General features: G+C 44.3%; 1 protein-coding gene across 1 annotated transcript in view; it reads left to right on the top strand.

Moving 5' to 3' along the window:
- The window catches only part of PTPRM (protein tyrosine phosphatase, receptor type M), a 509,160-nt gene that overhangs the window by 218,106 nt on the left and 278,186 nt on the right, over positions 1-12,868 (top strand). The window contains exon 10 of the mRNA XM_015406598.1: positions 8,513-8,714. Coding sequence (XP_015262084.1) covers positions 8,513-8,714 — 202 coding nt within the window. The remainder of the gene's footprint in view (positions 1-8,512; positions 8,715-12,868) is intronic.

Here is a 12,868-nt window from a genome sequence, read left to right as displayed (position 1 = left end):
AGGGGGGGTGAAGCTGGGCCCAGCAGCCTGATAGAGGCGATCTGGTGGCTTCTGGTGCTTTGCGAAGTGACTCTCTGTGTCCTTAAGCCTGCAAAGTTAGTTGGAAAAGAGGGGGGGAGCCAGGCTCAGCAGCCTGCTAGAGGTGATCTGGTGGCTTCTGGTGATTTGCAAAGTGACTCTCTGTGCACTTAAGCCTGCAAAGTTAGTTGGAAAAGGTGTGTGTGGGGGGGAGCCGGGCCCAGCAGCCTGCTAGATGCGATTTGGTGGCTTCTGGTGCTTTGCAAATTGACTCTCTGTGCACTTAAGCCTGGGAGGTTAAGTAATACAAATATGTTTCATATAAATATAAATAAGTTTAATATAAATATATGGCTTGTAATACAAATTATAATAGTTTATATGTTGTTTGTACGTGTGTACACTTTAATAATTTTTTTTTAATGTCGGCCCGCTCATAGTTTTAACGCTAGGACCACTTTTGGCTCACGGTAAATTTTCTGCTCACGAGACTGCACACCTTAGGGGGAACATTGTTTGCCACAGTACAGAATTGACAAACAAAACTCTTCATGTCAAAGCTACAGCATCCAATGGCAATGGAGATAGATGCACTGCATCAAGATTGGCCAAAAATGCTGTTGTACGCATTTCCTCCATTACAAATCGTTCAGAGACTGATCTAAAGGGTCATAGACCACAAAGCAGAAGTAATACTAGTGGCTCCCTTCTGGCCCAGGCAAGCCTGGTTTCAGGACCTTATGAGGTTGTCGGTGAGGGAGCCATGGCGACTACCAGTAACGCTGGACCTGCTAACACAGGGGGACAGTATTCATCCTTAACCAGAATTGCTAAAACTCACAGCTTGGAGGTTGAGCGGGAACAACTCTTGAGCATGGGCTATCCTGAGGGAGTGGTGAAGACTATGTTAGCTGCCAGAAGGGGGTCCACCAATAAGGTTTATAATACCACTTGGCAGGTGTTCCAGTCCTGGTGTGAAAGGAAAGGGCAGAACCCCTTTCGGGTGTCAGGGGTGTTGTCTTTTCTCCAAGAGAAATTGGACAAAGGACTTAGTACAAATACCTTGAAGCGTCAGGTGGCAACTATTTTAGCCATCAAGGGAGTAAAGAAAGGCCATTCTTTTTCCAGGCACCCTCATGTCAAAATATCCCTTAGGGGAATGTCCTTGCTGAACCCCCCGGTAGCTCACAGGTTTTCCACATGGAACCTTAACCTTGTTCTCAAGGCTCTGTGTAAGGCTCCTTTTGAGCCTATAGCTACATGCCCGTTGAAAGACCTGACGTTTAAGACTGTTTTCCTGGTGAGCATCATGTCAGCAAGGAGGGTGTCAGAGCTGGGGGCCGTCTCGATAGACAACAAGCTCTGTATCTTTCATAATGACAGGGTAGTGTTCCACCCCAATCCAGCCTTTGTGCCCAAAGTCAACTTGACGTTTCATAGGTCTATGGAGATAATTTTTCCCTCCTTTTGTCTGAATCCCAAGACTGATAAGGAGAAGGAGTGGCACTGCCTAGATGTGACGCGGGCACTTAGTTTCTATCTAGACAGAACCAAGCAGGCGAGGTGAACGGACTCACTCTTTGTTTCCTTCAGGAGGTCTACTATTGGTCTCTCCTTCCTCTCTGAGCAGGTGGATTAGAGGGTGCATATGCTTGGCATACAAGGCTAAGGGCCTGGACCCCCCCACAAGGAGTGACAGTACATTCCCTTAGGGGGATGGCCACTTCTACAGCATACAGGGCGTTCCCCTCGTTGGAAGTAGTGTGTAAGGCGGCCACATGGAGGTCGGTACACTCTTTTACGCAGCACTACAGGATAGACAATTCAGCATCAGCAGATGCAGCATTTAGCTATAGGGTCTTACAACACACCCTGTAGTTGGGGAAGTGACTGGTTCCCCCTGAAGGGTACTGCTTTTTCATGTCCCAGGAGTTAAGGAGTCTGAAGGACTGCCCCACTCCTGGACCACCGGAGAATGGAAGATTTGTCTCCACTTTCCATGAAGCTTCCTTGTCGGTGGTCCAAAGTGGGGCAGTCCTTCCCGCCCTGTTTTTTGGGGTACCACTTCCTCAACAGACGGGGGTGCTGTTGGCTGTATGGTTAGATATAGGTAGAGAAGGTGTTTGACTACCTGAGGGTTCTGGCACAAAGAGTTATGTTCTCTGGTTGACTGGTTAACTCCCCGTTGGGAGTAGATTGTTGTCAGTTACTTTTACAGTGTGGGGAATGGTGGCTCGAGAACAACTGGGTTCCAGGGGACAATCCCCTCCCCCTCCGTGCCTGAAGAGTCTGCCGGCCCTGCCTTTGGAGGTGGGAGGAGCTTCCCAGGAATTAAGGAGTCCGAAGGACTGCCCCACTCTGGATCACCGAGAAGGAAGCTTCACGGAAAGTGGAGACAAATCTTCCACTCTCCCCTGAGCAGTCTCCTTTTCCCTCCCTTACACTAGTTGCTTGTGGGCTTATGTTTGACACCCCTAGTATAGAGATTCCTGGGTATATCATGCCACCACCAAATATATCATCACTAACATTGTTAGAGCCCACTCCCTGGTTTCCATTGTTTACATCTAGTGCCAGCATCTGCTGCATATAACGATCAAGGAGCTGTGAAAAATTGCAGATTGTAGATTATATCGATGATTGTACCTCCATCTTTTAACTAATAGCTAGCACTTTATGATTATGGACTGTTTTAAATTGCTTTAATCTGTTATAATTGACTATTTATATTTTATCTTTGTAAGCCACCATGAGCCTGCCTCGGCAGGGAGGGCAGGGTATAAATTCAACTAATTAATAAAATAAATAAATAGTGAATCTAACAGACAAAGGGAGAGAGAGAAGGGAATGACTGGAGGGAAGGAACTCCTAAGAGTAGGGTTGTGGGTAACTGAAGGACAGCAGCAGAATGGACAGAAGGAAATGTCAGGGAGTGCCCTATCTAGTCTTTAATGACTCTCTACTGCCCTCCCCGGAGACATCCCATTATATGCACTAACATTAAACAACTGCACACTCCATTCCTTCCGCCATAAGTGATGTATAAGATCTCTGCCTCAAATGCTGGAAAGCCCATGCCAGTCTGTGTAGACAGTACTGAGCTTGCCAAACCAGTGGTCTGATTCAGTGGCCCCGGTCACACTAGCGGGAAAAGCCACAGCAGAATTGCGGCTTTTTAGAGCCGGAACAAACAGAAGCGCTGCAGTGGGATCAGACAGGTCCCCCAAGGCTCTGCGCTTCTGCCAGCAGCCACGATCACATGCTGCAGGGGAAGTGACTCTAAGAAGGGTGAGGAGGGCCAGCCGCAGCAGTTGTGTGCATGCGCAGTTCGCCAATACCATGCATACCACAGGATATCCGCGCGTCGGCGATCCCATGGCCGCCGTTGCTGCGCATCATCCGGTAGGTAATGCCCTTTCATTAGTCTCTTTTAGATCCGCATTTTCGGCCGGAAGGGACAGGTTGGGGGCAGGTGCACGACGCTTGCCAGATGTTGGCATCTGATCGCGCCGGTTTAATCCGCCCTCAATCCATCCGTTTCGCAGGGCAAATCCTCCCGTGTGACCGGGGCCAGTATAATTTATTTAGTTCATTTATACCTCACTTTTTCTCCTCAGTGGGGACTCAAAGTGGTTTACAATCTCCTCTCATCCATTTTATCCTCATAGCAACTAGGGTTACCAGCTGTGGGTTGGGAAATACCTGGAGACTTGGGGAGTGGGGTTTGGGGAGGGGAGAAACTTAAATGGGTTATAATGCCATAGAGTCCACCTTCCAAAGCAGCCATTTTCTCCAGGTGCACAGATCTCTTTTGCCTGGAGATCAATTGTAATCCCAGGAGGTCTCCAGCCACCTCCTGGAGGTTGGCAACCCTAATAAGATCCCTGTGGGGTAGGTTAAGCTGGGAGCATGTAACTGGCCCAAAACCAACCAGCAAGCTTCCAAGGCAGAGTGGGATCTGAACCTCTGTCTCCAAATCCTAGTCCAAAAAGCTAACTCACTAAACAACACTGGCTCTCATAAGGAAGGTTCAGGTGTTCTTATGAGGTAATAAAAATGGTGCAAATCAGAAAAAGAGGATTATAGCTCCTCTATGTATTCCAGCAGCCATTCTCACGAAATATGAATTAACAGGAAATGTTCTGTAAATCTAGAGTCCCAACATCGCATCTCAAAGATCCCAAGAACAGACTGCCTCAAGATAGCCCCTCCAAAGAGGCCACAAAAGTAGCAGCCAATCTCTTATACTCACTGAAACAGTGTCCGTCGTCTCTGAACAATCCAACCTTGTTTCCTCCCTGGCAAAGGGAGAATTGTTGGGAGACAAACCAGGAGCAGGATATACAAAACCACTTTTCCCCTCTGAAATTTTGCACAAACTTCTTTCTAAGGTAGTTAGAATTCTGGAATTATAAGATAAGACCAAAAAAGAAGAAAGAAATTTAGCAGGCTATTCCATAGGATCAGGGCTTATCTAAGCCCCTCACCAGTTCCTTTCCTGAACCGTTTCAAAATCTAGTCATGATGGAACAGGTAGCCCCAGATAAATACATTGAGGTATGTGCTTTAAAAACATATTTTGAAGCACCCTCAGGGGCTCCAAGAGGGCCTCAGCTACTAAATCTCTTTGTGGACGTTATTTATTTGTGGCCAGGTAACAGCCTCGAGGGATATGGATCTCTCTAAAGAGATAGACAATAAAAAAAAAAAGATTCACTGAATAGTCCTCCTTGTAGATTCCTCTGTGGATTCCATCCATTTTGCAGCAGGGCTTCAGGCAAAAGGATTCTCTCTGCAGCCCATAGAAATACTTGGCTTCAACCCTGAGAAGTTGCCCCAGGCTTCCAATCACTACTTGACAATGTCTCCCCCGTTGCTCATATGGCACTATGTATGAGGTAATGAAGTAACATTGAACCCATAAAATGGAACACTTCATTCTGAAAACATATTTTTACTGGCATGACAGGTCTTAGGAACAGGTCCTAAGAGACTAAGATACAGCAACAGGCATCCTATATTTATGTAAAAGTTAAGTTGTGCTGGCGATAACTCACCTAGTCCCCCATTGGTCACCTTGGTGTCCTATTAGCCCATGCCGCCGGCTCCCCCGTTCTTACACCCCCACTTTTGACATGTTACATCGTAGTAGTTGTAGTTCTCAGCTGGCCTTACTGCAACCATAGCAAAGGGAATTAGAACTACAACTCCCAAGTTGGGAGTCCCAAGAGACCATGGGGCATTAGCAGGGAGTCCCTTAAACTGTTAATTAGTTAAAGTGTTGAACAGGGAGCAGCTTTGGAATTGAAAGGGGTTAGGGGGAAAGGGAAGGCCTGGGCATCTCTCTGAATTACAATTCATCTCCAGACTGCAGAGCTCAGTCCCCATGGAGAAAATGGTTGCTTGGAGGGTGAGCTCTATGGCAGTACACCTCACTGAAGTCCTTCAAAATACCTGGCTCTCCCCTTCATCTTGCCAACCTCCAGGTGGCACCTGGAGATCTCCAAAATCAGTTCTCCTGGAGAACATTGCTGCTTTGTGCAGTGGACTCTATGGCATTATACCCTACTGAAGTCCCACTCCAAACCCTGCCCTCTCCAGGCTCTACCCCTCAAATCTGCCAACCCTGTAACTGGCTACAGAACTGCTTTCCAGACCCTTGAAACCTAGAAAACATGGCATAGGAGGAGGTGCTTTTCTACCTTAGCTGCCACTGCATAGCCTCAAATCAACATAAACCAAGACTTTAGGAAACTATACCTGTTACCATGCGGCTTTCTTCCCATACTACCCATTTGGGGCAGCAAAATGACTTGTGACAGCCCTGCCTTATAGCTAAGCATAAGGAAATAAATAAACATGGCTTGCCTACCTCTATTTTCCCTTTCCTCCACCGCCCCACCGACGACAGCTGAGACACTCACCTGGAGCATCTTTCTACATCCCATTGTATTTCTTCCCACAATATATAAAATCCTTCTGAGATTATTTAAAATGTAATTGAGAAGAAATCTGTGGTAATTGCCATTTACAATATATGTTGTTGTTCAGTCGCACAGTCGAGTCAGACTCTTCGCGACCCCATGGACAAGATCTCGCCAGGCCCTCCTGTTTTCCGTTTTATTTTATGTAATATACCATTACATAAAATGTCCAATTTAGAAAAAAATCTGCAAATTCTACTGAGCCCCTGGAACTCACAATGCCTCAAGCAGGAAACTCATTTATTTGAGACAGAAACAATATGTATCATCTTTTAAAACTGGTGTACTGTGATTTGCTTTGAGTTTACTGGTAGCCTTTTCTATTCCCAGATGTCAAAATGGAGAGCTTGTGTAAACTATGAGTTTAGCCTGGGTTTGTGTTGAGTTGAAGTTAATTTAACCAGCACCTGATCAGTATAAAAAGTACCTTGAAATTGATGTAGGTACTGCAGAAAGTTGTGTTCAACTTACAATGGTTTAAAGAAAAGCTAATCAGCAAATTACAAAACACTAAAGATGGATATTCAAATTAAGTCAGTAATTGGACATGGTAAAACCGCATGTTTAGTGCCTTTTCTTGCCTTTTTCCTTCCTTTGTTTTTTCAGCCTGGAAGTTCATATTTCATCCTGTTCGGTGGGATTTCTTTTGTGCTTCTCATATATCTAATTTTCCTGCTCTGGCGCTTCTTATTACACCATGCTTTGCGATGAATGTGCTGCATGTTGGTTTTTTTCAAACCACAATTTAATATATGGTGTTGCGTTCCATTGACTATATGGCTGTCCCATGCATGAAATAAATAGCAAGTCTGCTCCTGGTGTTCACTGAGTGTGTATCTTTTTAGCAAGCATTTTTTTAAAAAAATAATAATCTTCAATTGCCCCTATGCTATAAAAAATAAAATACTGTAAGCATGTAGTTACCATAGCACTCTGACATTGAAAATCAGAATTACTTGAACATCATCCACAGAAGTCCTATTCAAATGATACCAGGAGCTTAGAAATCAGTGAACTTAAGCCTTGCAATGGGTACAAAAAGCTGGCCCCCATCCCCTTGCCTGATCACCAGTTTGTGAGCATGACATCTACATGTGGAAGCTGTCTCATGATCAGAAACAGTACCATTGCTGCCCCGATCACTAGAATAGAGCCTACATACATATACTTTCTATGGATGCAGAAGTCATATTCACTAGCTGGTGATCCTGCACAGGCAGGGGATGGGGCCAGCTAGTTGATCCATGTTCCCCTTTTGTGTGCATTGACTCTACGTGTGCCTTGTGTTGTTTGAAGAGAGCTAGACGGAGATAAGAAATGAAAATTGATGGGATGGAGCATTTTTTCTAGAGAGATCTGAGAATGTAAATTACATTGAATTACATTGACTTAAAATGATAACTCTGATGGGGGGAGCGTTTTTTTTTTTTACTTTTGTCATACCTGATCCATTTTATGCATTTTGATTAAATCCCTCAGCCACTGTCTACCTGATATACTATACTGGACTATTTTCAGCTCTGTAACAGGCGTGAACAGCACTTTTATGATATATATGGATTTGGACCATAAAGGCCATGGTTTAAATCGTGGTACAGCAATGAACTTTCTGTTTGGCTTTAATGTCACCTTTGGTCCTGATTTATATTAAAGACTTACCTCACAGAGATATGAGGAAGATGTTTACTGCAGGGCATTTTGGATGCTAAACAGTGTCATAGAAGAGAGTAATAGCAAGGCATATGTAACTAAGTACACTATACAAAAAACAGGTGAAGTGGTTTATATTACACTAGAAACAACAAGTATTGCATTTGAAAACAACACGTAGACTAAAAGATAGATGTTCTTCTAATGGAAAATATAGTGCAGCTATTTTTATCCTGCAGTAGACAATTTCAGTTTTTCAGAAACTTGCCACAATTTTCTACTTGTCTAGACTTTTAGGTAGAGCATTCTCAGCAATGATAGTAATAATCACATTGCATTATGTCACTGTTGTTTCATGGGCATGTCTATGGAAATGTAACTTAAATTTCTCCTTGAAATCAAAATAAATTAATTCTTTTCAGTACAAATTTCAATCATAGGTGGATAATAGAAATGTAGCTATAGCCTTATTATTTAAAAATCTGTTTGTTCCAAAATGCCATGGGCTGTAGCTGCTTTTGTCGTATTTTGGTGAAAAGCCAACAATAATGCTACCTAGAAAAGAAAATTACAATGTAAAAACTGACAACTTAAAGGTGTTAGTGTGATTCTGAACCATAGCCTTTATAGTTGTAATCTAGCTGCCTCAAAGTCCCTGTATCTATAAAAGTAATAACTCAGACCAGTTTTGTCTGAGCCTGTATCCCTTCATTGCATTCCAGATTTGAAGCACATAAGGCAGTAAGATAACTTATCATAAAATGTCTGACAGTGCACACATCAGAAGGGTTTACCGGGTAAAAATGCAATCTTTGTCCCAACTGCTGAAGATATTTTATAACTTTGTTATTCTTTTGTAGATCATCTACAAGGCTGTCAGTTCCTTTGACCCAGAAATAGATTTATCCAACCAAAGTGGACGTGTTTTAAAGCATGGGAATGAAACACACTATTTATTTTTTGGTCTGTATCCTGGGACTACTTATTCCTTCACCATAAGAGCCAGTACAGCCAAAGGTTATGGACCTCCCATCACAAGCCAATTCACTACAAAGATATCAGGTATTATTTAAATTCAACACTGTTTCTCTTTTGGCTTCTAGCTATTATATTCATTTTGTTCCTTACTTGGAATTTTATAACTTGAAAGTAGCATATCTGCAATGCAATCCTAAACATGTATACACAGAAGTCACATTTAATTCACTGGGATTTCCTAGTAAGTGTGTTTAGGATTGCTGTCCTAAAGTATAAAATGTATTTCCTTTTGAAACAGCAGCATCCAAACTTTGAGTTAGCATTATTATTCCCCTGCCATTGTCCTTTTGTGAATAATCTAATCACATGTTTATCTTTCACTTTTCAAATGTATTACTTATATGTGATGATCTATCTCAATCCTAATCTCCTCCAGAAATTCTTGGAGGATTCTAGTTGACATTTTGGTCCTAATTTTGGTTTTTAATCTATTATCAAAAATTATAAATTACAAATATTCCTTGAAGAGAAAAACAAGATCACTATTGTTTGTTACTGAATAATAAATTGATACATTACCTGGAACCCTGGGAAATGTAGAATATTGGACAGCATAATCTTATAGAAGTACTGCATCTACAGTAGTATGAAGAGTGGCTTCCAGTGTTATAATTATGCCATAGTTATCATGGCAAGTAGTAATAGTTGCTAGTTTCAAACAAGATCCAAGTTACCTTTCTTACGATAACACGAAGATGCTACAGGAACCAGTCCCACCCTAATAGCAGTGCAATTCTTTGAATATTGTCAGGATTGTCCTTCTGGCAACGGCCACTGTCTTCTGCTGCACTAGCACACTGATTTATATGGCCATGCTGTTAATATCAACTGTTTGTCTTTTCTTCCTTGAATGCCCTAACTCTGTATACACACATTCTAAAACATTTTTAGTTATTTAAATACTAAGAATAAGGCCCATTGTGGAAATAAATACAAGAAGCTCTGGGCGGGTGCCCTGGCCTTGGGCATGGTGTCAGTTTGCTGTGGTGACCTCAGCAGGGTATAATGACACAGAGCTTACCACTTTCTCCAGGAGAACTGATCTCTGCCATTTGAAGAACAGTTGTAATTGAGTTTTCTCCAGCCCTCCCCTGTAGATTGGCAACAATGGTTTCACAGGAGGAAATGGCTGGTTTGGTAGGGGGAACCTATGGCACTGTACTTGTCTGAGGACCCACCCCTCATCAAACTCTAGCCTCTACAGCCTCTACAGGATCCACCCCTCAAATCTCCAGGAATTTCCCAACCTGGAGTTGGCAACCCTAACTCCTTTCCAGCCAATCATCAACCTCCCTTTATCTGCCCCTCTAACTTCAGCTTTCCATCTCCCCCAACACACAGCTGGAGCCTCTACCTAGGAAAAGTACAGTCTTTCTCCACAGTGGGGATCCAAGCAAGGGGGAAGCGACCTCAGCAGGGTATAATGACACAGAGTCCACCCTGCAAAGCAGCCGTTGTCTCCAGGGGAATTAATGTCTGCCATCTGGAGAACAGTTTTAATTCTGAGTGATCTCCAGCCCCCCTGGAGATTGGCAGCAATGGTTCCCAGGAGAAAATAACTGCTTTGGAGGGTGGAATCCATGGCATTCTATTCAGCTGGGGCCTGCCCCAAACGCTGGCTTCCATAGACTCCACTACAAAATCTCTAGGAATTTCCCAACCTGGAGCTGGCAGCCCTAGTGAGGACTAGCCCCAATGAGTCCCCTACCAAGGCCTTTGCCTTTTTACTGACAGAACCAAGCTTGGTTGCCTAGCAACAGCCACTGAGGGAAAAGTTAGCCCCACAGCAGGAGGAGAAGAAGAGAATGATTTGACAGCCGGTGGCCCATCTCAGTAGCCAGCCTGTCACAGAGGAGCCAAGCAGAAGTAGAAGTGTCTTTGTCAGGAGTGACAGCCATTTTGGCAGTTTATTCTGTCACGGAAGAGTGTCCAGGTTGGCTGTGCGGGAGAGAGGAGTGAATCCAGCACACAGACAATGGCACGCAAGTATTCTTGAGTGGCAGTTGATAGGCCAGTGGCTGATGGAGCGCACAGCACAGCCAGTGGGAGAGCTGGAAAATGCCAGTACATTGGGTGTGTGGGGACAAAGCTACAAGAACATCTTACAGGACAATTATGAGATGGCAGTGAAAACCGCAACGAATGAATTTTATGCAGCCTCCATTGGGTCTGCCAGCTCAATTATTTAGAGTAATAAGATCACTAAATTCCAAAAAAATTAGTAATTTGAAAATTAGCTGTGAGACTTTTGCAAGCTATTTCGTGGATAAAAACTTGTTGCTCCACCAGGACCTGCCTGCCAGTGTTGATACAGTATGGGAACTGGAGGCCCCTTGGCCGTCTTTGGATATAGAAATGAACAAATTCAGTCGACTCTCAGGACAAGGTTGACAAGATCCTGAGTGCTGTGAAGCCCAGCACCTGCCTCCTAGACCCATGTCCATCATGGCTGGTGAAAGCCAGTGGTGATGGAATACAGGTCCCCCTGGAAAATATTATAAATCTATCCCTGAGATCTGGGACCTTCCTGGGGACTTTAAAGAAAGCAGTGGTGAAGCCGCTCTTAAAGAAGCCATTTTTGGATCCCACTAATCAATCTAACTACCACCCGGTTTTGAACCTTTCATTCCTGGTCAAAGTAGTTGAGAGAGCGGCAGCAGCTCCAGGTATTCCTGGAAGACACCGGGGTTATTGATTCCTTCCAGAGCCAGTTTGGTGTAGTGGTTAAATGCATGGATTCTAATCTGGGAGAATTGGGTTTGATTCCCCACTCCTCCACTTGCAGCTGCTGGATGACCTTGGGCAAGACATAAAGATCAATTCTCGGAAGAGTTCTCTCAGCCCCACCTACCTCACAGAGTGTCTGTTGTGGGGAGGGGAAGGGAAAGGAATTTTGTAAGCTACTCTGAGACTCTGAGTGAAGGGCAGGGTATAAATCTAGTCTCCTCTCATTCTCCTCCTTTTCCAGTCCAACTTTTGCTATAACTATGGGATGGAGAAAGGCCTTTAGCCAGGACTTTGTGGCTTGTGGGGCAATTTTCTTTCTGGTGGGCTGAAGTTCTCAGTGCAGAAAGAAAAGCCATTTAGCCAATAGAAAGCTGTTACCAGGCTAGAGCTCTAAATTGCAAGCTGTCAACCATTTTAGATGACAGTTCTCAGCTGCTGCAAGTTAATCAATTTTGCCAGCCTAAGCGACAATTCTGATAACAAGCCAGCAAGTAGGGGTGATAAGAAAGCTAAGGCAGAAAAACTCTCTTAAAGGAGAGCAGTTTCTTAACACAAAGTTAGAAGGGATCCTAGAGGTCACCTACTCAAACCCCCTTGCTCAGTGCGGGAATTAAACAACTACTGCACCCCACTCAGCTTAAAGGATCACACACCTTTTAAAAATGTTCTTAAATTATTGGAAAAAAGCATTTACAGGAGAAATTGTTGTGGATCTATGCCCTTAAGAAAGGGGGCGGAGCCCCCAAAAGCCACACCATAGCTACAGCCCTGGGTGGAGACAGCATTGGTTGCCCTCACAGAGGACCTCCATAGACACCTGAATTGCGGCGGGTCAGCGCTGCTGTTTTTGCTTGGTCTCACAGCAGCATTTGGCAGGGTTGATTATGACCTAGTGACCCATTGCCTCACCAACATGGGGATTCGTGGGACAGCCTTGAAATGGTTTGTCCCATTTCTGAACAGTTGGGGACAGACGGTCGCATTTGGGGAGAGGGTCTCAACTTAACGCCGTTTGGTGTGCAGAGTCCCTCAGGGGGCAGTCCTCTCGCCAATGTTATTTAACATCTATATGCACCCCCTCACCCAACTGATATGGAGCTTCGAGCTGGGATTCCACCAGTATGCTGATGACACCCAGCTGTATCTGTTGATGGACGGCTAGCTAAATGCGACCCCAGACAATCTGGCCAGGGGCCTAGAGGCTTTGGTTGATTAGTTGAAGCAGAGCCAGCTGAAACTGAATCCATCAAAGACCTTGTGGCTGAGCAGAGGAGATCCCAGTTTGGAATGCCAACTTTCAGCCCTTGACAGTGAGCCATTAACACCAAGGTCACTTGTGAAGACCTGGAAAGTCCAACTGGTCCATCTAGAGCCCATGTACAACCAGTGCTTCACCAGCTGTACTGGCTCCAAGTTGAATACCAGATCGGATTCAAGGTTTTGGTTCTAAC

This window comes from Gekko japonicus, unplaced genomic scaffold (genome assembly GCF_001447785.1).
Source record: "Gekko japonicus isolate JY-2015 unplaced genomic scaffold, Gekko_japonicus_V1.1 scaffold138, whole genome shotgun sequence".
Lineage (NCBI taxonomy): Eukaryota > Metazoa > Chordata > Lepidosauria > Squamata > Gekkonidae > Gekko > Gekko japonicus.
This window is presented reverse-complemented; position numbering and strand designations above follow the sequence as displayed.